The sequence below is a fragment of the Lethenteron reissneri genome, chromosome 24 (assembly GCF_015708825.2).
Source record: "Lethenteron reissneri isolate LAM-NWPU_2019-01 chromosome 24, ASM1570882v1, whole genome shotgun sequence".
NCBI classification, from domain to species: domain Eukaryota; kingdom Metazoa; phylum Chordata; class Hyperoartia; order Petromyzontiformes; family Petromyzontidae; genus Lethenteron; species Lethenteron reissneri.
The window spans coordinates 10,697,857-10,725,672 of record NC_083802.1 but is presented as its reverse complement, the minus strand read 5'-3'; the positions used below and the strand labels follow the sequence as shown (position 1 = coordinate 10,725,672).

Here is a 27,816-nt window from a genome sequence, read left to right as displayed (position 1 = left end):
CCCTAAATCTGTCTGTTGCCTGATGAAGCAAGTTGCAATTACTGGCGAAAAACGTCCATTGTTAGTGTTGTCGTTTTGCTCTCCAACACACCGGTGTGCTGTACTAGTATACAGTACTCTACTATACACTACACTATACACTACTATACACAATACACTACACTACTATACACTACACTATACACCACACTGATGTGCTGTTTACGTGACGAATTGGCCACGCTGTTTACGTGACAACCCTTACTAGTTGGCTGTGTCGGGTGGTGGCGGGTTTTAACGACACATTTATATATTTACGCGATCTAACCCAAAAAACCTCTAATATGGATGATATTGGTCGCGAAAGCCTGCTACGTTTTAAACCGAGGCAAAATAACAAGACTAAGATGTTGCGGCCTGTCAAAATAAGTCCCGGAACAGCGTTCTGGACCGCTCTGAAATATGAAGCACCCTCTGTGGTAAGGGGCCGTCCATAAATGACGTCACAAAAAGTCAGAACCCCCCCCCCTCAAATATGACGTCACAAAGCCCTGCCCCCCCAAATAAAACATGCTTCAAATCGCTTTAAACTATTGTCATTGTAGTGCGTATTTAATGTGGCGCTGCACTCTGATGTTGTAGGAGAAAACATTAAAAGTCTATTTAATTAAGTAGAACGTGTTGTCTATATTTATTTAAAGTTGTGCATTTTGATGTGACGTCACATTTCTCCCCCCCCCCCGTCACACATCGTCACAAATGTCTGACCCTGCCCCCCCAGGTGCGTGACGTCATTTATGGACTTTGCATGAAACACACGACTGAGCTCTATGGTCGGTGTTGACATTTCAGTAAAAATCGCCCCTTGCAGAGAGTTGAATCTTTAAAAAAAAAAACATTTCAATTTGTACATTTATTTTTGGTCTCATGACACCACTTAAACCCACATCGGCACAATTTTTTTCCAATGTAAAGTTTAAGAACATGAATTTCTCTCAATTCTCGCTTGCATCAGCTGGTCCATGATGAAGTTAATTTGGTTACATTGTTTAGTATAATTTGGTTATGTTTGTTTTGCCGTCCTGTTGTTGCTGCTGCCATTTCTGGGCAGATAGCCACAACGGTGACATTGTCAATCCTTCAGCCAGTCATGTAATGTCTCAACTGGACAGGGACTCTTCTACTTACGAACGAGCTAGGTTCCAGAGGTCTGTTCGTAAGTCCAACTTTACTCCTGTCGATTCCAAACATGTTGTACGGCATGTACACTAAACAAGGGCAATGGTTTTAAAAGTTGTATAATCTCCTGTAGATGCCACTGGTTATTCACGTTCTGCAGATGTAGATGCCACCACCGCCATCTATTGCGCGGTGGTCTGATGACTCTCTCTGTCCGAACAGGCTACTCGACATACGGACAGGTCTGATCGTATCTCTGAAAGTTCGTAAGTCAAATGGTCGTAAGTGGAGGAGTCTGTACAATAAAAACATATATAATGTACAGCCCTGTGGGGGCGGGGCACAGCATAATAATGCCTGCCCCTTGTAAACACGTTGGATGGGAGTTATATGTGAATTGTTTCCAACGTTTTTAGCTTTTGGCCGACAGCGACTTGGAAGTGGAGAGCCCAGTTGTGCAAGGCGAGTAGACCGACACCTGAAGCCATACGATTGCGAGTCACGTGTACGTGGTACAGACTGTGATGACGGAACCCAGAGCTTGCCTTCGGTTATCATTTCAAGTACGGACGGGTATGCATCTGCTGCTGCAAATGAAAACGAGGCCAGAGTTCATGGACTTGCTCTTGTATCTGAAGTATGTTGGCATAGGTGGATATGAATATTAATACTCTGTACAAACATTTTTCCATACATAAAAGCACACCTTATTAAAGCAACACATTACACTGAGGAACACTTCTGATAGAAGCACATTTCAAATGAGAACACATGGCGTTTGATCCCAAAGGGTGCGATTATATCAAAATTATCCTGTATTTAACATCGCTTTATGCAGCGAGGAATGATAATTTCTATAACTTTAGAAAGATGTTAGGTAATTGCCTTACATAGATGTCATTTTGATGTTCATCGTCATTTTGATAACTCAAATGAGCTCTGAAAAAGCAGACCCGTCTCAATTCTCACCCAGCATCATCATGCGACGTTAACCGAGGTGCTTCCATTCCACTGCGTAACAATGAAGCACAAACATTCCTCACCCTTCAATATAAAGCCTCCCTTGTGCCATCTAGGCATTGCCATATAAACAAGGGGAAACAGAGGTGCCTGCAGGGAGTCACCCGAATAATATATCAAGACGGTATAGACATGTGCAAGCACGAGTAAAGGGGTGAAACGATGGAACAGCTTTAGAACATAATCAGTAATGCAAAACACAAATAAAGCGAGGTTTTGATTGGGGCTACGTGGTGAGCAGTGCAGAAAAAATCCATTGTGCTGTCCTGGTATGCTCCCGGACATTTACCAATACACGCTGACCAGCAGGGTGAAGTATGGTCGAATATGACCCTCACGTGGGGAGGACCTCATGCAAGCAGTGGATTTATTTGACGATAGTTTACTTTGTACAGCCACTTGTTATTTTTGTTGGATTGAGCCATTCCAGTTGCACTTTGGTCATTTTTCACTCTCAAACTCACCCCCCTATAGGTTATACAGCAACATCCAATGGCATCCATCAGTATTGCGTTGACATTAGTTGATCTATTAGAGAGCAGAAGTGTGAAACCCTCTTGCATTCCCATTTCATGCTTATAAATCAACTTTATTGAACCTTCTCCTGAAAAAAGGTTTCAGTAGGTTAATGTTAAATGAACGCACACGGAGATTTTTAATAAAACCACGAATGGCATTTGAGTATTTATTTTAATATACAAAGTTTATTGGGTTAATAAAAACTTAACAGAAATCTAATTGATATTAACAGTGACTACTTGACTAAAAGTAGCAAGCGAATAAACTAATTTGCATACATTACTGAAGGAACTAACAATATTTGAACAGGATAATGGATTTCATATAAGTGGTGTAAAATGTAAGTTTTGTTAAATTTACTCATGATTATTTCGACAGCCCCAAATCACGAATCAAAACCCCCGCTGTTACTCATGAGATTGGAATATGTATTTAGACTACTGTTTTCTAAAATAACTTGATAGCGTTATGAAAAGAAACTCGTACAAAATGTATTTTTGTTGGAAAACAAATGGATGTGAAGCTGATAGCAGAGGCCTCTTTGGAAACTGCACATGTTGAACTGTAGCAGAATATACTAAAAAAACGTACAATGTAGTTTACACTTTCATTTAAGGGAACAAAGTAAATATACATTTACAGATTGCAGGTGAGAAGATATACCGTATATTTAAAAAAATTCATCTTTGTTTCTTTTTCAGGCAAAGTACAATTTAATCATTTCAGATCAATCATGTGTCAAAACAGCTGTTGCTCACTTAAAGACTAGAAATTCACCAAGTCACCAACAGTAAATGAGAAAAATATACATGTTTGTATCTTAATACCAGAAAATTCCGAAAATAATCCTCTGTAGCAAAACAATACACATCAAAATATTATTACAAAAGCAACAGACACTTAAGGAACCAAGGCATTTTGGTCATAAATTGGGGGAAAAGTTCAGTAGTTGAATGGGTATATTAAACAAGATAACAATACCCAAGCATGTCAACCCTACACTAATCATGTCAGATAAATGCTAAATAAACCCCCTCCCCCTTTGGTGGGAAAATATTTACGTCTAATCTTTCCTTGTACGTGATTCATAACCAGCAAACGCACTGTTACACACACACACACACCCCCAGATTCCACATCTACTCTCAGTGTCCCCCCTATCACAGTAGCAGAGGCACGTTAAGGTCTTGGGTTTGTGGCGGATTTTTCACAGCTGTATCCCTGAAGTTGGCTGCATTATTTTGGCTGAAGTTACTATTTTCCATTAGGACCCTGCCCTTAAAGGCAAGTAAGTACACCCTTAACCTGGGCCCTCAGCAACTCTGGAAAATGCTTACTGCTATTAATGGCAAAGTACGTCAATAAAGTATTTTCTAGAATTTTCTTACATCTAAGTGGCCATTTAGGCATTGTTAAGACTTAATTCTGGCGAGGACTACGTATACAATTGTTGGAGGATAAATCATCTGTTACACAGTGTTGCGAGCCGTTAAAGTGAATTTAGCATTTTTAAGATGTCGAGCTAGAATGTACAATGTACTATCTAATTAATTTGCAAGAATAGGAAAGATAAGAATGCCGCCGGGGGCTAAAAGTGGTCAATAAGGACTGAAACGCAGTTTGCTCCCTTGTAGTTGGGATCGCTGGCCTTCTGCCAGTTACTGGGCTCACCTGCAATAAAGAGAAAATCAATGTTAGCAATTTTACTCATAAAAGATCAATCATAAACAGAAAAATGCATCGCATATACACATATATATCATTCCAGATGTCAAATGTGGTGCATTTTGAAATATATATATTCTCCACTCGATCTACTGTTGGACAAAGACCTGCGCATATTGAAGCCACTGTATCTGAGAGATGAGTTAAAATCAGTTTTAATGTTGACATCATTACACAAATGTGACACGTATACGCTAATAAAGTACAATTCTTATTGCTGCTGTAATTAATTACTGGACTCCAACAATGACATACTTATTAGGTGAGAATACTTAAGATGTATTATTACATCGCAGCAATCATGGGAGATGGTGACAGCTTTAGGAGGCCTTTGCCCAGCAGTGAATTGATCATGGACGCTGCTAGCCGATTTAAACATTCATCTTTCCTTTCAGCACACAAGTGCAAAGAAGGCGTACGGTGTTTGATGGCACTTACAGTGAGGGAGTCGGAGTTCCACTGGCTTAAGGAATTTGAGGCCATGGGGGCCACACATCACAAGAGGGCTCAGCAAGGTCTCTCCTGCACAACGCAGAACGAGTAATGATCAGACAGCCAACAACTTCACAAACATGAAACGTGAGGGGAAAAAACTCTTGAAACATCAAAATCTTTTTTTTGCGATTCATTTCATATACATATAAACACTTTAGATTTATTACTGTCGTATTTACATATTTTGAAATGTTAAAATATACATTTTTTACATCAAATATATAGTTTGATAATGGTCAAAACATCCAAGCTTTTCCCTTGCATCAGACAGCACAGCAGGCAACCAACCGGGGGGAATGGGGGGGAGGTGGGCTGGACCTCGCAGACTCACACGCTCCACCGGACCTTCTTACCCTTCTCCTTGTCGAGAGGAGGCAGGATGCTGTTGTCTTTGCAGACCTTGAAGTAAATCTCCTGCTCCACGGCTGGTGGGATGGCTCCCTTCGGGATGATGATGCTCACGCCTGTCTCCACGGAGCTGAGCACCCCGCCGTGCGTGTCGAAGACGCCGCGTGCTGTCGCCAGCACCGTGTGGCTCTCGTCCTCCAAGGCACTGGAACTTGAGATACGAGAGACGACAAGCGGCGTCAGAAAAAGCCACATGACGCGGGTAGATTTCCGCGCATCAGTGTTTCACAGCTTTCCAATGTAACTTGGGGGTTGTTATCGCGTGTTGTGCGGCATGATGTCCTGACATTTTGCTCTACGTGCCGGGAGCACTTGCACGAAAGCTCCCAGCACATCGGAGCAAAACCTTGAACGTCACGCGAAATAACACACAGCACAACGCATCCGACAGCAACAATGTTGGTGGCGGGGGTGGCTCGGGAGAGCTAACATTAGAATCGGAGGAACGTTGCTGAGAATTTACAGTAGATTTAATTCCAGATAGCTACCTGGGGTTAAACCAGGTTCTCTCGAGTGCAGTTGATTCTGCCTGCTTGCACACCAAACAATATATATTTCAGGATTTTTGCTTAATTAGGCCTATTCAAGTTCGAGAGACAAAAAATTTTTTTGCCCATTACCATGCAATACTCTTACCAGGGCATATAATGGAGCACCAACAAAAGGCTCATTGAAGTGACTTTTAAAAGTAATTTCTGCAATGTCACATTTGAGAGCTATTCTCAGTCATGACATGAGGCACCACTTAATGAGTGTGGAAATGTATTTGGCTTATAATGAGGGCGATGACAATTTAGATATAATTTTTGCCAAGTAAAAAATTATTTGGCAGTGATTCATCTCAATGTTACCAGCAGCAGTTCAAAAACCAAATATCAAATTACTGACGGAAGAAATTACTCATTACGAGAGATAATTCGCAGGGAGTGCAGGTAAGGAGTATTTTTCATACAGATACAATTACTTAAGACAGTACTTCATACCAGAAGCTAACATGTTTAATGGTGGGATGTATTAATTTTAGCGTGGCATTCCATTACCATTAAATAGGCACATGCTTTCGGACTTCTTGCAGTAAATCATGTACTTTTGTAAGATTCATAGAAGTAATGTCATGCTGTTAAATATCATGGCGATCATTTATTTGTATACCAAATTGAAACATCACTGAATTTCACTTATGTTCAAAAGGTTTCTGCTTAAGAATGTACACAAGGAAAAGCACAAATGTGAAGCGATAATGCAAAAATAAATCACACCGTTATGTCAGTAACCTGTCTTACTGCCTCATCGGCAGCTTCAAGCCAAGCAGCACTTTGTTCATCCCCTGGATAAGCCAACCTCACCTCCATAAAAAAAGACTCTCCCCTGTTTAAGTTCTCATGTGCACGTCCACAACGTTTGAGCAGTGTAACTGCGATGGGGTCACCTTTAAAAATAACCATTCAAATCCAAACTGTGTTTTACCGCAAAACTCATCTTATCCGTGGCGATTTGAGGAGGTGCTATTTTTTGGGTACGTGGTAGTATTAACATTAACTTAAAATGTTTCCTGTTATCTGTGCCGTCATCTGTCCAGATAAAAATAGAAAGCTATTACCACCACTTCAACGTGAATCCTCCAATCTGCAAAAAGATGTGGATTTTAGGATGAATTTAGCAAATCAGAGAGACCACTTGCACGTGACTCATCCATACATTAACCATCGCTGGCTTACCACCGCCATCATCAACTAGCACGACACTCGTTGTTTTAAGCCGATTGGGTGAAACAAATGCGAGTACTTGATTCCAAAAGAGACTGCAAGAGATACGCACCTGACAGGAATGGCTTTGGGGGCAACAGTCATGGTCTCGGATTGGAACTGTTGCTTTGAGGGCTCCTGAGGTTTCGTTGTGATGTTGATGCTTGCGGGCTCGTACTGCTGGCTGCTGGGCCGGAGCCCACTGCTGTCCGCGTCATTGGGAAGCAGGTTGTGTATGAACTTGGGGCTGTCGAACTTCCGCTGGAAAGGCTTGGCAGTGCCGGGCGTGAATCTGCTGTAGGACAACGCTGAGGTCAGTCCCGGCGTTTAAGACGGAGCAATGGCAAAATGGGTTCTCGCTTGACAGAGGCGACACTTTAAGTACATGACCTACAAAATATGTACAAGTGCTGCAGCAAGTGTGCTTACTCACACAGGTAGTTCAAAACATGTTATTCTGCCTCTTTAAAGACTGCACTGGTTTCCCATTTACATCAGAATTTATTTTAACGTTCTGCTTACTACTTATAAGGCCAGCCTTTAACGGTGTTGGGCCCTCATGTTTACAGGAACTGTGCACACCTCATTGCTTCGATTTGCACATTGAGATGAGTGAATGCTGAACTTTTTGTAGTTCCTAATAATCGTCGAAAATCATTACGGGGGAGAGGTTATCGTTGGTTGTATCACGATTTCTCGATGGAACTCTTCCAAATTATATCAGAGAAGCACATCGGGAATTACATTCATGGATAAAATATTTTATGTAATATTTGATTCATAATTAGTGTATTTTGAAATAGATCATGTAGGCGCAATTACAACGTTTAGATATAACCCTCCCCCATCATCCTACACAGCCAATCAAAAATCAAGCAAAATTTTGATTTAAAGCTTTCGTGACTGCAGGGATTCATAATCTTGGTTCTTTCGGTAAAGTCACGTAGAAGGGAAACAATAAAATAATAAAAAAGTAAAATAATACAAATACAAATATAAAACAATTATTGTTTCCCTTCTACGTGACTTTACCGAAAGAACCAAGAATATAAAAATCAAGTTGTCACGTGGGCGTGTATGCCAGTTCATTTGGTTTATTGGCAAAACCGAAGGAATGTTCGAAAAGGAAGCAAAACTCGCGAGAGTGGACGTCTTGCGACCCACCTGATGACGGCTGGATGTAATCACCAGCAATACGTTGCATGAAAAAAATTGTCATAAATTTTGCTTGCTTTTCAATATTCTAATTTTGGCTGATAAACTAAATCAAATGGCATATTTGCCCACATGCAAACTTGATTCGATTGGCTCTGTTGGGTGCTCGAGGGTTATAGTTGGGACACTGGCATTCTACAAACGTAATATACACTGTAAAAACGCGGATTATGAATCATTGGTCACGAAAGCCTACGTATATAAAAAATATTCACTCTAATTTGTAGGAGATTGCTTATTTAACAGCTATATTGAGGTCAATGTCTTTTTTGGTTTTAATTACAAGGAATCCAGAGAAGCAGAGCATTATATAAAAGCAAATTCCACTATATATAACCTTAATAGAAAAGATTTGGAAATCTTTTGATTAAAATTGTTTGTTTAAAGCACGGTAAACACTATCGTCTAATCGAATAGTTTCTGTTACACAGCTGTTGACTGGCCATGCTTTTCATTTCCCTGTAAGAATTTTATTTAATAAACCATAAAGATAAAATATATCATTGCTCATGACCTCACCATGACATAAAAAAAGGTTCTGACAAAAAATTCCCATCCTTGCATAGAGAAATAATTACGTTAAAATACCAGGGTGTCTTAATTAGATCAGGGAACAGCGATTATCCCAAAGGTAATTAAATTTAGACACCACACAGATCTAGTTGTGACCTCTTGAAACCAAAGCGACACAAAACACCTGGTTGAAGTGACGTAGAGAGGGGGCTGTCCAAATGTACGATTCCTCAAAACAAGAATGCACCAATTTAAAATGGCACACAAACACCAGAGATGTGTAAAGCAAAAAAAAACATAATATCGTGCAAAACATTGGGAAATTAATTTTCAATCCACATGACGCCATATTATAAGAAAGTATTTTTTGGAAATCCCAAATTACATTTTGAAAATCCTCTACAGAGGTGGTCAGGAAGCTCACAGGTTCAAAGCACTGAAATCCTGGGTTCAAACTGTGGGTTTCGACCACCGGTGATGGAGGTGGGGTCTGAAAGTGTAGCGAGGGGGGGGGGGGGGGAGCTGATGATGGGTCTCAGCCTGGTCAATAACTGCAGAGAAAATCACCACGAAAAACTTGGTTCCGCGAGCAATATGCTGGGAACCCTCGCATGGTGGATAAAAGGTCAATTGAATAATTTCCAGGAGCAAGTTCTGCAAGATATCCATTTAACAGACAATCCTCCAACATGGGGTGATACGCTGCTCAGCATCATGTCAGGACAGAGAGTTCAGAACAGATTAATCCTCCTGACGGTATGCCGAAAAGCACACCTGGGATAAAATGAATAATTTCCTCAACACCTAAAGAGTTTGTGGATGGATCAGTGACTTGCAGTAAAGGAGAGTGGAAGTAAACATACCTTTTCTAAAATTATAATTTGAAAGAATTCATGCAAACACAGAAACTAGTAATGCAAGCAACTAAGTCAACCCGAATACAGCACTTAGGGTGTTTATTGACAGCATTATTAACAATTTCATTATGGTCTAAATAACAGTCGTTTAATTGTACTGTAATTATTCAGCATTAAACAGCTACATTTATTGTAAGTCTTATTTATTAGATTAGATTAGAGTCATTTAAATATATTATTCAATATACAGTTGACATATTTTAACTTATACCAGGTCTCCCTTCGCCTAAAATATTTGCATCGCAATGGGCTCCCACCTATTGGTTCTAGATAAAGGTCAATTGATCGACATCTGTTAGATTAAAATTGCGGGCCATCCATCACAATCAGCTCTACAACTACATTTTAGGGCTCATCACCACTTAGACTGCATATAAGTAAACGTTCACAGAGATGGATGGGGGGGGGGGGTACCTGGCGGTATAGGGAGTAGGGTTGGCTTTGTACGGTGCCGGAGTAGACCCGTTCACGGAAGGCTGGGTTGTAGCTACGGACGCTGGCCCCGACTGGAACGGCTTCTGCACGGGAAAACTGGGCTTGGTTGCCAGCTGGGGGGGATCCGGCTTGGCTTGGATGGTAGGAACGTTCTCCCGAGACACTGAGCAACAGTAGGGCAGGAGCAGATGTGAGCACACTTCCCCCTCAGTCTTATTTACTACACAAGCCTCGTCACATCGTGACAGGCAACAAGCCTACGTGTTGGTGCGTGAACGTGAGGTGCACAGATATACGTGTGCAAAAACTGGCGTCTATGCAGGTTTGTAACATTAATTTACTATTTTTACCATGAACATGTTTACGTATTATTTGTATTGTTAGACACATTTTGAATTATGAATTAAACCAATATATATCTTTAATGCTATCTACAACAAATATATGTTATCATTCTTGCCAATGTAATGCAGCATCTTTAAAAAAACATGTTTTACAACAGTCTCATTATAAACACGCACCAAAGTGTAATTTATGAACATTGCATTCTCTTGACAATCACTGCCCTTTCAGATTAATAATGAATTTGCTAGCTCCAGTAAGCACACCACGTGTACATTTCAGAGTCATTAACTTATGAAAACCATAGGACATGTTTTGTTAATTACCTGCATAAATTGCCTGCCGAGCCTTGGAATCAAACCAAAGACCCGAGGCAAAATACTCATTTGGCGAGCATGTTACCTATGGCCATACTTAACCTGCTCCAATTTTTGTTTCCCATTTAACAGCTCGATTAAGTTCAAGTATCAGGTGTTCACTTGTGGCTTTGCGCTTACAGGGCAGCAGTGGGCAGGCATTGTGCTTACCAGAACTCTGGTAGGTGTCGGTGCCACCAATAGAAGCTGGTTTCTGTGTGATGGCTGGTTTGGGATAAATGGGAGGGGCATAGCCGACGGCCTTGTGGGCAGGCGAAGCCCCAGCCGGTGGATCGAGGGGCTTGTCTGCCACCTTGGGCTTGGTATCCAGGGATTCCAACTCTCCTGCCCTGACCCTACACACATACACACACGTGCGCTTTTAACGCTGCAATGGCTCCAATCGAAAATGTTCGTCGTCGGTCATGGGGCATACGCAGAGAGAGAAGGCAGGCTGAAGCCTCGTCATCCATGAGCGGTGAAAAATGTAAAAGAAAATGTGTGCAGCTAAGCAATGAATAAATTATGAAAGCATTACATGAAATCTGTTCGGCTCTGTGCATTAGTTCATGGGACAGCTTTCTGTGTTTAGCTTGTTGTCCTTCCCCCGCACCTCCGATTAGCACGATTGGCTACGTAACGGTGCGAAAGAATTGCGACATACATATAAACACGGACTGCACACCCCACGAAAATTGCACAGTAGAAAGTGAAATTTTTTGTCATTGAAAAAAAATATTGTTATTTAAAAACCACTCAGGTTTATATATTTATTAACGTTAAATTGTGGATTTGGTCATTGTGTGGATTAGTACTAATGGCACAATCAAATTAAAATGGAAAATGGATGCTGTTGCTTCAGCAATGTTAGAGATACATACATCAGAGATCTCCCAATATATAAGAAAGCGGATGGAGTGGTTTCCTGTCAGTTCTTACCGATAGATGCCTCTCCTGTCAGTGGCACTTACATTGTAAAAGCTGAGACAGCATGAAAGGGAAACATTCAAGAGGCGGTATCAGGTTAAAGTAGTGAGGGGGGGAAAAATGGCCACACAACTTGACAGATGCCTTGCCAAGTGTAAGAGAGTATTTTATATTAACATGAAGCTTTAGATTTGGAAGTGTTCCATAGGTTTCACTGGGTTATAAACACAATTGGGTGACCCAGCCTCTGTGTGTAATTGAATTCATTTATAAACTGATCAATGACAAGACAATTTAATTTGGTTGGATTATCCAAGGCACAATATAAACACACTTATGGAGTTGAAGGTTGCGAGATGCAATGCTGGCTATATCCATCATCCCCTCTGGGGTTGATAAAACTGAGTACCATTTTGTGGGAAATCAACAGCAGTCATCCGATGGAGGGTCTATCTCCACCACTGGCTGAGCCACCAAGGAAGATTTGCTCATAAGAGCAGGGAGACACACAAACCTTGATATGATGGTATAATTTCATTAGCACACATGTAATAGAGTACTTTATGCAGTTATGCAAATATAAAGTCAGTCAACGCAACAACGATGCTAAGCGGAAAATAATGAATAGCATTCATGCAAGTATATTAACAGGCACATGTTATGGGCACCTTCGACATGGTATTATGTGCCTATTTTGTGACATATGCAAAACAATGAAATGCAGTTAATATTTGAGCAGCTTATGAATTTGATATGGAGGGGCTCTGGGAAGCACAAACCGAGACAACGCACAATGTGGCACTGTTAGCGAATCCCAAACGCTTCATGCCACAAAGCACAAAATGAAATCTCCGCGGCATATTTTATGCACACACGTGCATATACCCTGTGCACAAAACGACTCGTGTATATTTTCGCGTGTGAGCACAACCATGCACATTCACATGCACGTGCATGAAAGTGGAAAGCACAGGAGATGGGGGAGGGGGTTTCACCTGACTCCGGATACAACTCAAAACCTAGAGTCGTTTGTAACGCACGAGAGAATGCTTGTGGATTAATATAGGAAATAAATAGTAACGATCTCTTGTAAAAATATATATACACACGAAGTGCGTCTTGTGGTGTATTATTTTTAAGGCAGGATGTTGGTGGTAAGTGAGAATAAAATCAGGCAGGAAATAACAGGTCCTTTTTCTATAACCCTGGCCCCAACATCTGATATTACTACCGAATAACACATGGGTGAGAACTGTAAAAAGAAACAGCAGCACTGGCGCGTACCTTGGAGCAAAGCTTCATCTAGCGGAGGGAACCGGCACGCAGCAGGCTAACAAAAAGTATTAACGCAATATGATACATGTCCAGCGTAAATGCATCCTAAGTCTCCATTATTTCTCTTTAATGTCATCAAGAATGAAGGAGCACATGCACTATAAAAAATCAAAGGTAAGTCAAGCTACATGTTTAATTCCAGGTTTTAAGGGGATATATTTCCAGCTTTTCCATAATAAACTGTGAAAAGTATTTCGTGCTCTTCCTGCTTTTATGTCTGTTTTCATTTACCAGCACCCTCTAAATTGAGAAAAGCCGGCAACATCCCCTTTATTTCATAATTTTCTTTCTTTGACCTTTTAAGAGCCCTAAAGGTTAAGACGTGTAATCTGAAGTCGTGGCGTGCTGCTCTGTAGCCCTTTGACATGCATTATTGCCTTCCTGGGACTAAAAGCGAAAGGCGACAATGGCCCCAACAGATGGCCCTCCCTCTAGGCAGTCACAACTGACCTTTTGAACTGCAATCAGTGGGAGGGCGGCCAAAAGCCAGGCAACTAAAAAAAAATGAATAGCTATCGGGGACACAATTCTTTCATATGTGCAGTCTTCATCCAAGAGGGTAATAAAACTGACTGCTGAGTATAAGTATAGCGTTTGTGCCATGCCAATAATTATCCTTCTATGAATGCATATAAAAAAGTGCCAAAATTATTTGTATTTATATGCTCTAAATGTATAATTACGTGTAATTTCGCATGTAATTAAATCTTACAAACAGCCACAAAAAGGACAGGGGATTAAACAACCTGCCCTTTTCAACACTAACAGCATATTATGCATAATTCACTTGTGTTTAAATATTACGGGCAGCTTGCAGTGGAACAGCAAACTGCAATTTGACTTGATGCAGCGGATCTGGCTGTGGCGGTCCCACCTGATGACGGAGACTTGTGTTGCCTCCGAAACGTCGTGATTTATTATTATAAAATTTTTTATAAATTTTTATTTCATTTTTTACCTACGTGACTTCACCAAAAAAACTAAGCGTATGCAATTTGAAGCTGGTAAATTAAAAACACAGTGCAATTGAAACAGAATAAAATTCTATATTAAGACAAAGAAAATAAATGCCATCACCACAATCATAATCGATACTGATTTATAACAAAAACATATAATTGGCCAATCCCAATGACAATCGCTCTTCTTCAGAGCAGTGAGGTCAGTCACAACATCTGCCTCGCTTATACGAGGATATAACATTTTGGAAACTAATGCCTTAATATCACGAGGCAATATTGAGTGTTGAACTTTGAAACATACAAATGGTTATCTAATTGGATACTTTCATCATCATCCATCATTGTTAGCCATGATCAATCAACTGTTAGATAAAGGCCTCCCCCAAGTTGCCACCATCCTTCATGATACTGTGATGTAACAATCTATCCAGAACCTGTACCCAAGCCCATCTCATTGCTCCATCTCCACAGTAGACGTCCTCTTTACGCACTCCCTCCTTTGGCTGCGAGAGTCGTTATTTTCATCCAATGACAATTATCCATTCTCGTAACAAGTCCTGTCCAAGCCCAACTACTTTTTAAATCCACGTCTCTAATCTGCATGTTCTCTAATCCAAATGTCCCTATGTCGTTCTCTCAGCGAAACCCCAAGCATGCATCTCTCCATGCTTCTTCCTGCATTTTTAGCTTTTGTTCCAACCTCTTCATAAGTACCCATGTTTATGATCCGTATATCATAGCAGGTAATTGGCACTAATTAAAAACTCCCTCTTCAGATACTTTGGTATGTTGGTTTTCATCATGAAGTCCGGCATTTCAAAAGCGCTCCAACGCATTCTCAAAATGTAAAATAAACAAATGTATTTTCATTGACGAAGGCAGTAAAGCCAAAACCTGAAAACCTGCACGAGAGGAAGTCAAAAGGCAACGCCTTACATTGACATAGCAGGTCAATATACAGCTAACGGCTTTAGGTAAAATTATCAAACGCCTTCCGTGGGCCCCGTACCTGTTGTGTGCGGCGAATGCCGATTGGGCGGGTGGCTCGGAGGGCTTGGGTGCAGGTGGGTCCTGGCGGCTGAACAGGCCGAGCTGCGTGCGGTACCCAGCCGCCTCGTCCTCATCCTCGTCCTGCGAGTTGGAGTAGCGGTTCACGGGACGTAAATCATCTGCAGGTTTCACCTGCAACCTTGGCGCTTCGCCCGCTCTGAAACAAAAATCAGCGGCCGTGAATTAAAATCGGAGCAAGCATTGATTGAAGCGTTATTAACCAACGCCGGTCGCACTGGAGCTCATCCTGGGGGCGATACGGCCAGGTGGCATTGCGGCAGATGGCTCGACTCGGCAACATCAAGTTTGCAAGTTCAAAGAACGGTTCGCGGTTAATCCCGATAAAAGTGGTTATTTCACCGGAGCTGATAAAAGGAGTAGAAATAGAACAATTTACCTATCCCCCACTATGTATTTTAATCGTTTTGATTCCAAGTCTCCATTTCATTCAAGGAACAAATAATGTTGGTCCCGTTTCTATCGTTTCCCGATGTTTTGTTGTTGTCTTGTACTGTTGCGTTCGATCATTAGGCTACATGTATAATTTGCATATTTCTCAAACAATATGCACAAATGCCATAAATACATTTGATATACATGTCATATAAGTAAAACTACATTGAATACGCAAGTCAATGCATGTCTACAATCGGCACCACTTTTTGGTGAGGGGTACTTCCCATGGAGATACTAGTCCCTGCCATATTAATGTATAATGTTCACTCCAAGCTGCCAATGGAGGCGTGCACCTCTCACGAATCAACGTGCATTTTGACGTGGACACTTAATGTAGGTAATGGCAGTGAGGACATCTTATTTTTTTTCCACAAGAGGTCCCCATTGCGCAAACGGTACACCGGGACAAAATGGACGCTTCTGAGATGCACAGAGCCAAGGGGGCTCATCGACGACGGGACCGTTTGGAGAGCGACGCAGCTTTGTAACCAAAGCAGTGAATGGCACGTCGGATAGAAATACTTTACATTTACTCTTCATACTCAACTCACAAACATTACCATCGGTTGGATTTGAAAATGTTTCAACTGAAATGCCAATAGCTAAAGTAAATGTCATTCCACTGCGATTAGAATCGACAAGGGGCTGGCTGTAACGTCATTTCGCAGCTATGAAGCACTGGTACCTGTAGGTCTGCGTCGACTGTTGAGCGGCATGCGTCAGCGGTGGGACAGGCTGAGCCACGTGAATGTCCACCTGCAACGGAGAGAAGTCACCATCTGCTGACCGTGCAGGGTAACTACACCAACCGCGACCATCCCTCGTGCGAACTACACGCTGCAAAGACCAAGCTGCAGCGCGTCTTGGTTATGAACGATAGCAGTTGTGCACGATTAGAGCCAATGATTCATAATCAACTTTTTGGGTTAGATCGCGTTATTTATAAACGTGTCGTAACCCTCCACCCCCCGACACGGCTAATCAGCAAAAAAGTGTCACGTTGACAAGACAAATAGTTCACTGCTTTAGCCCACCGGTGTGTTGAAGCGTGAAACCACAACATTTACAATTTTTGAGTACGACAAATCGCTGGTAATTGCATCCAGCATCATCGGGCAATTCGCCAGAATGGTGAGGCTCTGCTGTGTCTCCCGTTCTTAAATAGAGCAGCAGCAGGGTGACGTCATCATTTAGATCCAATGAGTTTGGGTTGATACGAGTCGAAGCTCAAGAACCCTACAAGCTGAATATAATATGGTTGATTAAAAAAACGTCCCGTAGATAGATACAACTGCTTAACCCAAGCTATTCATGCTTGGCTTTTGCATTGTACTTGTACTGATCGCCTTTTGGCAGCCTTTGGTCTAAGACTGGTTGAGCCAAAGACATAAACAATGGCCGTCTCTGGTGCAGGCAAATCAGTTTTAAAGGACAATGCATACATTATCAAAGCATATGGTTTGCATGTTTTACCACAAGTTTGTGTGGTTTGTACACAGTCGATGCCTTGTAATTGATGTCTATCTGGTGTTTGAACATCCTAAGACCTCCTGTAGTTATGCCAGAAAGGTTAAAACCCTTTTTAACCATCTTGACAATGTCAAAAGGGTCCCCGTATATACGAATGCATTATGGTTGTTATAAATTGGATGTGAGGCTACGAAGGGAAAAAATAATTGACTCACTCCCTTTATTAAACATCTAACGTTACCAATCCGAAATTACCAATAATAAACTGAAAAACCGATTAGTTATTGTGAATTATTTTACATTTTGAACACTGTCAAAACCATAAATTATTTAAATGTACACAGACAATCAAATTGACCATCAGCAAATATGAATAGAGTGAACAGTTATATCGGGTTGGTAGAACGTTTAATTTCACATGCCAACGTGCATGTTTGATTGATATTCTAAGAGACTCCCCACGAAAATACAACTCTCCTCAAATGTGTGATATGAGCACCCAATGAACTATACACGATTGTGTCAGCTCTTCCTCACAGCACATTCTTCTTATTGCTACCAATGACACAGACGCAAAGACCTAAAATGCAAAAGTACCCAATCACTGAGCACTAACAGCAGTAAATCTTCAGATGAGTGAGAAAAAAATCTTAAATTGAACAGGACTAGGCACTACGGAATGGAGCGTTGGTACAGTGATTAGTGCACGGCTCTATGAACCAGCAAACAGTAACATTCTCAGCCATGGCTAACATCAATGACACAGACGCAAAGACCTAAAATTCAAAAGTACCCAATCACTGAGCACTAACAGCAGTAAATCAGATGAGCGTGAAAAAAATCTTAAATTGAACAGGACTAGGCACTACGGAATGGAGCGTTGGTACAGTGATTAGTGCACTGCTCTATGAACCAGCAAACAGTAACATTCTCAGCCATGGTTAACATCAGCCACCAATTAAATCTTGAGTTGGTCATGGCCACCCCTCTTCACCAACCCACAATGACGAGTGTATGGTGAGACAACCCACATGACCGACAATACAGGGGAGGCCTTCATCTAGCAGTGGATTGATAAACGGCCGTATGTTCCTTTTAATTAGGGAATGGAAAAAGACAACGGGAGAGTTCAAATATGGTCGTGTAATTTGCCAACACACACACCTTGGGCTGCTGTTTCTCAAACATCTTCACTCTGCCAAGGACAGACTTGGGGATGACGGGCTCCGAGTCGCTGTCCTCCCGAGGAGGGTTTGTAGCTGGGGCTGGTGGTGGGACCTTGATGGTGGCCTGGCGTGGGGGTTCCGTGGCACTGGGTGGCGCCGGTGCGGCAGAAAACTGTGAACGGCTGGGCTGAGCTTCGTGGCTTCGGACATCACCATCGTCGAAGCTGTGGGGCTGCTGGTAGTTTCTTTGCAGGCTGCCATACTGGCGTTGAGCATTGTCATTGGCTCTTTGACTTGCGCTGTTGTACGAACTCGGCTGAGCATCATATGGCCGCTGCGGCGCATTATTAGACCGTGGGATACTATCATATGACCTTGGCTGCTCATCATAGGCTCTCAGCGATCCCTCGTCAAAGCTTCGGGAATGTGGGTGCTGCTCATAAGCACTTGGTGGTTGGCGGCTGTCATAACTGTGAGGCTGCCTGCTGTCGTACTGCAGCGGTGACCGAGGCTCTGGAATCTGCGCTTGTCTGGTTTCGTATTGCTGCAGGTGGTCTAGCCTCATACTGCTGCGGCTGGCGGACTTCGTACTGCTGCGGCGGAGGTGGTTGCCTGTGATCCTGCACCTGCGAAGGTCTAGCCTCGTATTGCTGCGGTGGCGGTCTCTGCTCCTGGACCTGCGAAGGTCTAGCCTCGTATTGCTGCGGTGGCGGTCTCTGCTCCTGAACCTGCGGAGGTCTGGCCTCGTATTGCTGCGGTGGTGGTCTCTGCTCTTGAAGCTGTGGAGGTCTAGCCTCATATTGCTGCGGTGGTGGTCTCTGCTCTTGAACCTGTGGAGGTCTAGCCTCATATTGCTGTGCCGGTCTGTGCTCCTGGAACTGGGGCTTCCTCGTCTCGTACGATTGAGGTGGTCTGGCTTCATATTGCTGTGGCTGTCTTTCTTCGTACTGCTGCGGCTGCTGCTGCTGCCTCGGGTCAAACTCCTGTCCTCGGTGGTCTTGGTAGGGGGAGGAGATCCTGTAGTCGTGGTCATCTGCCTGCCTCTCTGTTTGGTGGTGAACATGCACAGCCTGTTGGGACTGGTACGAGTACTCGTGGCTGGATTGGGAGCTGTGGGCGTAGTTTTCGGGCGGTGCATCATAACTGGTCCTCTGTTGTTGTTGTTGTTGCTGCTGCTGGTATGCATGTTCGTCATAGCCTCTAACTTCCTGGCTCTGACGAGCAGGCTCGGTGCTGTAATTCACTGGTCTTCGCTCCTGAAAGCAGAGTTTGACACCAGAGTTGAATAAATACAATTGAATTGATAAAAAAATTGGATTGCAGAAAATTATTTATCAAAGTATCTCACTTTTTAAACAAGTGCGGGGGGCTGTTCATCTCTTTGGGCAGTACGAAGCCAGCTAATTACATAACATTCTCATGACAAGCACCAGAATATTCATTTAACAACTATTGTTCACATCCTACACCGTGGTACCCATTTTATTGACCAATGGGATGATGTGTTTGACTTAACCTCCATTCAGGGACTTTAATTACATTTTTGCAACTGTTGCACAAACACAAATATGCATGGTTCCCCTAATAGGTAAATATATTAGAGGAAAATTAATTATATCAATTCAAAAATGCTCAATCAGTCACCACGCATAAAAAACGAATGCTCCAAGTACAGTGTAGCCACACCGTTATTACCAGAGGAATGTAAGGTTTGAAAATATCCCCGTTTGAAATAAGTAAAGGAGACATGCTGAGAAATAGAAGCATTAGAGCACAAATAATAACCTGCATCACCACATTATTCAAAACACATGCACACATAACAAGTGGACCTGTCATGGCCGTGTCACTTTAAGCAAAGAGAAGTGTTGGACAAAACGTATCACGTCATGACAGTAGAGAAGCTTGCAAAACGTAGAAGGATAGACTTGTGAAATGAAATCACACCAGCAGTGGAAGCGACACCAATGGTGGCCAAACGAACATCACATCAGCAGGCAGTGCTGAGATTGGAGTATACCATTAACCATTGGAAGACTGCGCCTTCATTCCCTAGTTTGGGGCCTACTCAATGAGTATATCCCTTGAAAATCGTTTGTAAAGTTAAGCTCTCGTCATAGGAATGTGAAATCTCCACCACCGACTCAGGTCTGCCATTTGGGATGAGCGCGTCCCATTTAAGTTAGACTGACTTGAATTTAAAAACTAGATTTTGTAACATCCTTCAGAATTTAATCGCATGTGATCATTATAGGGAGGTATAATTAATGAGCAAATCATTATCATTTGCTTGCTTTAGCAAATACTGCTGAATATTGATCTGGAAAGAAAATAATTGGTGAGGGACTTGGAATAATGATACATGTATGTGTAGACACAGAACAGAGTTCTGCTTACATATTGTCTGTATCTAGGACTTTAATAAGAAATGTATTTGTATTCCGGAGACTATAAACTCATCTCGGATGATCACAATGGCAACAGTGGGGTGCAGCCTGCGTACCGGTGACGGCTCGGCGAGCATTTCTCTGCTCGTGGTGCGGGGAAGGCGTGGTTTAGGAGCCCCGGGCTCCGGGCTTGGTCTCCTAACGGGCTCGGGGCTGTTTCTGTGCACGGCCTGGGGCTCGGGCTGGGCACGAGGGAGCGGCACCGGCTCCTCAGGCTGCCGGGCTGCCGGACGCTGTCCCTGCGACGCCCTGCTCAGGAAGGTGGCGGCGCTCAGCGGCTGTCGGGGATCCAGCTGTGTGTAGGGCACAGAGCGAACCAAATTTTTACGATCGTTACAGTTGACGAAACAAGTTTCTTTCAAAGTAGTGTCAATAAAAAAGACCTAATTTTATTTTACTTGTAGTACTGGACGAGTAAAACTACAACCTGTGGAAGTAAAGTCTTCGTCTCGGATTCATTAAGTTTAGTCTCGGTGAGTAATTCAGTTAAACATATCATCCACTATTAGTCGTTACATTTTGGTGCGAGTGGTGGACAATTCACCTTCACCCATATATTGTCAGTGAATTCGGTAAATCTTATGATATATACATTTAGTCAATAAGCATCTTTGGTCTAAAACAATGCATTGCAGTCCCTAACAATGTTACTAATTATCTTAATCTGTGTCTTAATTTAGATTAGTATTTTTCTTCATAATCTTCAAAAGTTGATCTTTGGTGAGTCACATTCATAATCATGTTCAAAAACTCCACTCAATCAATGGTGACAAGAAGAGAAATTACATTGTTGCTGAATAATTTCATCACTAATTCCCATCAACAAAATGAACACTGCTTTTAAGCAGCCAGGATATAAGCATAAGCAGCAGTGGCCACTTTCCCAGGTTGAACAAAGCAAATTCCTTCTACCAACCGCAGATCTCAGCATGTCAGCGCTACATAACCTCCCAGTTAGACATACTAATAAACAACGCCTTCCATGCATGTCGAAAACGTTATTCGATTCTTGCATTTGTGTTAAAAACATTTTAGCCAAAGAAAACCGAACCAAATTATTCTACTTTAGAAGTTCAATACAAAATATATTACAACATCTAACAGAAACACGGCCGCTGGAATGTAGCCTGGCAAGCCTGCTCCCATACCTCCTGGGGAGAGGCTCTTTTGGTTGCTGCATGCTCCCGGTCAGACTGCACAGGCTGAAGCTGCTGCGAGTGGTACCCCTGGACAACCTGCAGGCGTAAACAAAGACATATCTAAGTTTCACTGCTCATAGAGCACATTGATTTATCTGGAGTTGAAGGAAACAATGATTATCAATAGGCCTTTTTAGATCCTTGTTTTTCACACAACGGCCAAGTTTACTTTAAAAGAACCCTTTGAAAGGCCACGATAAAAAATATATAAATGTTCTTTACAAAATTGTCAGTCTTTTAAGAGGCTGCCAAAATTGCATTCCAAGACTAAACCTTTAAAACAGTGGCCAATTTTTTTTTCGAATGCATGATATCAAGCAAGAGTTCGAAACATGACCCCGCCAACTCCCACATTGGCAAATTAGTTAATATCCGAAAACACTTTCCAGAGACGAATAGAATTAATGCATTAAATTATACATTCACCATTCTAATATAGCTGTGTTTTCAGGCTGTACCATGTGTTACTGGCCAAGATCTGCAACATCTCAATCCATGTGCGTGCTGGGAGCCCAACAACAGATGGTACAACCAGAAAACACATGAGAGCGATTTACAGTATAACTACAAAAACCTACCCACAAACCAGCAACCTATAAAACGTTTGAGATTCATTTTTTTTATAAACCCTTAATGGTGACCCAGGCAGTGCTATTTATATTTATCCTTTTTTTTTCAAATGCATTCATAAAAAAAAAAACTATAATATCACTAAGGAGTGACCGAACCCCACAATCTTTATTATGGATAACATTGGTCGTGAAAGCCGACGTGTTAAACAGCACTAAGGAAGTACGCAAATTTTATTTTGCTTTCCGTTTCATCACCAAATTTGCACTCGTTATTCAAAGTAATATCGTTACACTGAAAGCAAAAAATTTGCATGGAACAATGAGAAACATTTATGAAACTGGTTTGACAAACGTACACAGTTCTGCTCTTTCCCACAGCATCGGGAGACTTGGCATCGCCAAGTTCGAAAAGAGCAGCATTAAAAATGTAAAGCTCCACATCATATTTTCACGATAAGAGATGGAGGTTTTAACATGCAGGATAACCGACTAGACTTCTAGACCACCTATTCACCAGTGGGTTTAAGAGTTACTTCTGCCAGATTTTTATTGGTCCGCCTGGCGGATGAAGTGGAGTAAATCCATATCTGGGGTCTGGACGTGCAGTAGTAACTCATGGTACTGATTTTATGACAGCTTAACCAATGCCTGAGGCGTGACAGTTGTGTGTGCACTCGTGCATCTCCGACATGACGTCGGGCGTGCACCCTGATACAAGTACACATTCTCCACTTTTCTGTCATTCTGCGCGGCGTTCCGACGTCTCACGGAAGAACCGTCTTTGTTGGCATCATTATTGACAGACACATCCCTTTAGGAAAAAATCTGCTCCAGAAACAATAAGAGACACATGACGGACTAATGCTATAAATAACACTCTGGAGGAATTGTCGTTGTGTGTGCTCGGCGAGAGATGTGCAGGTCACCTTGACAGATTCCTGGAACAACTTAATTTAAAATGTCGTACTTTTTTTTTATAGTTCCATATAGTGGGTATTTTTTTACATCGACCTAAAATGTGTTTCACGAAACTTTCACCATCAATCACTGCACTGCGCATGTAATTACTGGTATTCACACTTACACCATAACGCTGCCTAGATGCGGAGTTAGTTTTAGTTTTTTTTCCCCAAAAGTGGGTGCCAATTATATTCTGCACAGATCCAACTTCATAATTAAACCGGTGCACGAACAAACATTTCACGTTGTGTTTTTTTTGCTAACACAGTTTACAATCGGTTCAGGGATAACAGCTTAGTCAATGCATGAGGGGTGACAGCAAAAAGCAATTTTAATACCGCTTTTTTTGTTTGCTGCCCTTCTCCTGCACCTCCGATTACCAAGGTTGGCTGCGTACCGTGCGAAAGAAGTTCAACATACATACACAACAGTCAACGGTAATTTTACACCAGGAGCAAGGGACATGACAAAAGTGATTGTACCGGTGCCGGCTGCTCGTGGTGGAACCCAAACGGGGCCTCGTCCCGGACGGGCTCAGACGAGCGGCTCACGGCGGACGGCATGCCCGCGACAGGCATGCCCAACACCGGCTCTGTGTCCGTCTCGTTCATGGTCTCGTCGAGTTCCTGGTCGGTGTAGATGCCACCCTCCGTGTCGGTGTCCTCGCAGTCGCTGGTGACGCGGCTGTCGCTGTAGAGCGACAGCTCGCTGAGCGGCGCCGACAGGTGCGAGATGCGGTCGTCCTGCATGTCCAGGTCGTCCGTGTCGCCGTCCGCCTGTCCGGGGAGGAAACTTCAACGTTAATGCTGAGTGAGGCCATCGTCACGATCGTCATAAATTAATCAGCTGCGTCACAGTCCTTATATATAATTAACAACTTTCAGTATTGTCTTCAACATAACCGTCATCATTACCACGCTCATCGTCAACACCGTCAAGAGTCATCCCTATCCTCAATAGTATCAATACATTCTTAAGAACACAAGTGAATGCAAACTAAAACATAATTGTGAATATAATACCAAATAATGCACTCAAAAGCACTCCGTTAAGTCACTGAGTGAAATAGAATACATTACTAAACCAAAACAATCAACACCATGGCCCAAGCAATGACTTCATAAAATAATACCTTTTTCTTGTTATTACAAAGTACTTTGGCCGAATAGATTGCACTTGTTAATCGTGCCTTGGGGTGGAGCCATGGTTCGCACACTACACTATGAACTCGGTGACCCGAGTTAAATTCTAAGCCACGGCTAACATCAGTGGCAAGAGATGTGTGGATAACAAAAATCGCCATAACCAACATGCAGTGGAGAGTGCTTCATTGAGCAGTGGAATAACAGAGGGTTGTAATCCTATTACTTAATTATTATTAATCTGTTTTGATTTCCAGATAACCTCATACTGTGTAAACATTTTAATTTCTGGCCACAATTTATCGGATATTACACTACCAAACACAGTACAAAATCTAGAGCCAGTGATTGAGAGAAGTATTATTATAACCTTAAAAACATTTGCTTTCAACTAGTGTGCATTTTACCCGATCACTCAACATAACCTGTCCTATGTGTGGCGATTAGGAAGTGAGCGTAACGTGTTATATGTTAAGTAAACGGAAATGTAATGTTCCACAAATGGAAACTATCCTGGGCTAAACACTTATGAGAGAACTTGATGGCTCATCGGATTCTTCCATAAATATCTGTGTCTATGATTTTATGGACCTCACACTCCTTGGAAATGTATCATGTTGATGAGGTATTGGGAACCAATGGATAAGTGTCAGCGTGCGTCTTACCCTGCCCTCAGAGACCCACACCAGCTGGTTTTGCTGTTCTGCAACAGAGTCCTTCAGAGCCCCATACCATCCCTCATTCATGGAGTTTAAGTTGATCACAGCTGAAACAATAGAGGGGGAATTAAAGAAATTAGTGGTAATAGCAGTAATCAGGAATACTCGATATGCTAATTCTCTTCCTTGTATCACGAAACAGCCATGGAAAAATCAGGGTTTGTTAAACTGCAGAAAAAAAATATTGACTCAATCATAGAATATTTATTCTGGAACAATGCACAGAAGCATCCGCTTAAAAAAACTCTGGACTGATTTCACCGAGCCATCGGCATGGCGTGGCCAGTTTGCATCACATATCTTACAGCTTAACAGTATTGTATATCCGGTCACGGTTACAAGTGGCAAGTTGTATTTCTACTTGTTCAAAGTCCTCCCTGCCGTAAATGAGTGACTGGTGCATTTATGCAAAAACATCAGCACTTAGCAGGCAAAGGTAAGCCAGGAATGGCGCTGGCCGCACAATTATTGAATAAACCACTCATTTACAGTGGTTGTCACATAATGTACTGATATTGGCCATTTTTTAATTTGAACCACTTAAGTTATGCCTACCCTCAGGTGGTAACGACAAGTGAAACATCTGCTCTGGGCTCATGAACTAACCACATGTGACCTGACGATCAACCAACTGTGATGTATACACTTGTAATGGGTAGAAAAAATACTTTCGAATTGTTGCAACTGCCACGGTAGCTGGCTAACCATTACAACATGACAGCATTCCAGCCAGTCTTAATAGCTGCTCAACAAACATAATTATTGGGGTGGTGGGAGGTTGTGCAATCTGTGTCTTTGGCCATTAAGTGCGTGTGCGGAAGTCCACACGTGCACGTGACAAAGTGGCGTACATGTGAAGAGGTGCCAGTTGCTCTTGCGCAGCTTGGCGGCGCGCTCGTGGAGCTTGCGAGCACTCTTGCGCGACTCGGGGCACAGGCGCGTGCGCATGGTCTTCACGCCGCTCTTGCTGTCCGGGTTGAGGAACAGCACGATGGGATACCACTGCGCGTAGTTGAGGCGGTCCACCGCACCCGGTGTGATGTCCAGCAGCGCGTGCTTATCCTGAAAACAGCACCAGCGTATGTCAAGCGACTAAATTCATATCCACAGCAGGCAACGGGGACAAAAGTACTCCACCATTTAATATGCAAACGAGTGCAACCATTCAATAAGTAATCAGCAAGACATCACAATTCCTATACTGCCAGTGCATTGTTAGTTTTCTCGCCCATTTTCTCAAAAAGTGTCTGGAGTTTCTACGTGGCCTCATTGCGAAAAAAAGCAGGAGTGTTTTGAGACATTTAGTGAGTGTCGTGCTGGACTTAATACGCATGATGAATCATTGCAGCCAGCATCAGACCTGAAAGGTTCTGTCTCCCATGTAATGATTTTACCATCTGCTACTGGTGGGGTAAATGGCCAAGGATTTACAATTACAGATTGTATTCTGAGAGTGCATTAAGCACTTTACTCCCAGTACATTAATAGTTGTATTTATTTATTTCCTCCCCATTTTGCATTAAAGCCACTCACTTTATCAATGATCTCTTTGATGGTGTGCAGTCGGATCACTCCGGAGTTCTTTGTATCAGTTCCTGCATCCCTTGGTTCATTTCCTGCAAAGCACACATCATTGGACACACACATAAAACAAAGTCTACATTGATGTGTATATTTTAGTTTTGTTTTATTCATGATATGGCAGGCCTCTGCTGGATGAAGTCATCTCTACACTGTGCCAGTAATGGAGGTTGTTTGACCATACTTAAAAACACCAATCAGTGCAATTTAATGAAAGTGGGGGGACAAGGCTGGTTTGCACATCACTTGCCACTTATGTTAGCATGGCTGGGAATTGAACTAAGGTCGCTGGGTTCACAGTGCAGTGCAATAACCACTGTGCCACTGCTCCACCCTTGTTTTGTGTAAATGCAGCTTTTTCCCGGAGGCAATATTTTGGTATAAATATATACATACACTTGACAAAATATATGTTAAACATAGCTAGTTGAATATGAATACACAAACTTCACAAGTTTTACGTGAGAAAGAATAAAACGGTTTTCTTACGTGCAATTTCAAAGCTGTTGGGTTGCTCCCTGGCCAACTTGTCTCTTGCAACGTCGGCAATGGGTCCAAAAATCACCACAGGTCTCAGAAAGCCAGCTGTTGGAAAGACAATCAAAATGCTCGTGTTTGCACCAAGACAAATATGATGTAAAGGGTAACAATGGGAAGGCGAGAGAACAAACAGCTATCAATTTTCTAAAAATGCCAGGATAATACCAACAAGTTTATCTTTGTTCAAACAGTTGGCCGACACCAACAATGACACAGAGTAATGGCGAGTCAATAAAGTGACAAACTAAAGGAAACCGTTTGGGAAAATAATACGTTTTTGAACGAATGCGAAAGCATCAATTCTATCCTGTGTCAATCATCAAGAATGGCCCACCATCCATGTAGTCTCCAAGCTGAGCATCTCCAGTAAATGGGCAATGATGTTTCAAAACTTCGTGCAAGTCATATGCATTCAGGCATATGCATATTAGTACAGTATATG

The 27,816-nt window shown here is 42.3% G+C and overlaps 1 protein-coding gene across 1 annotated transcript in view; it reads right to left on the bottom strand.

The window, feature by feature from the left end:
- Positions 1-2,862: 2,862 nt before the first annotated feature.
- LOC133346580 (tight junction protein ZO-1-like) overlaps positions 2,863-27,816 on the bottom strand; it is a 66,143-nt gene continuing 41,189 nt past the window's right edge. The window contains 17 exon segments of the mRNA XM_061558242.1: positions 2,863-4,368; positions 4,861-4,944; positions 5,271-5,476; positions 7,144-7,365; positions 10,130-10,313; positions 11,020-11,204; positions 15,082-15,279; positions 16,264-16,334; positions 18,213-18,761; positions 18,763-19,470; positions 20,718-20,954; positions 21,810-21,896; positions 23,875-24,168; positions 25,200-25,300; positions 26,105-26,315; positions 26,787-26,869; positions 27,324-27,419. Coding sequence (XP_061414226.1) covers positions 4,286-4,368; positions 4,861-4,944; positions 5,271-5,476; positions 7,144-7,365; positions 10,130-10,313; positions 11,020-11,204; positions 15,082-15,279; positions 16,264-16,334; positions 18,213-18,761; positions 18,763-19,470; positions 20,718-20,954; positions 21,810-21,896; positions 23,875-24,168; positions 25,200-25,300; positions 26,105-26,315; positions 26,787-26,869; positions 27,324-27,419 — 3,599 coding nt within the window. The 3' untranslated portion in view covers positions 2,863-4,285.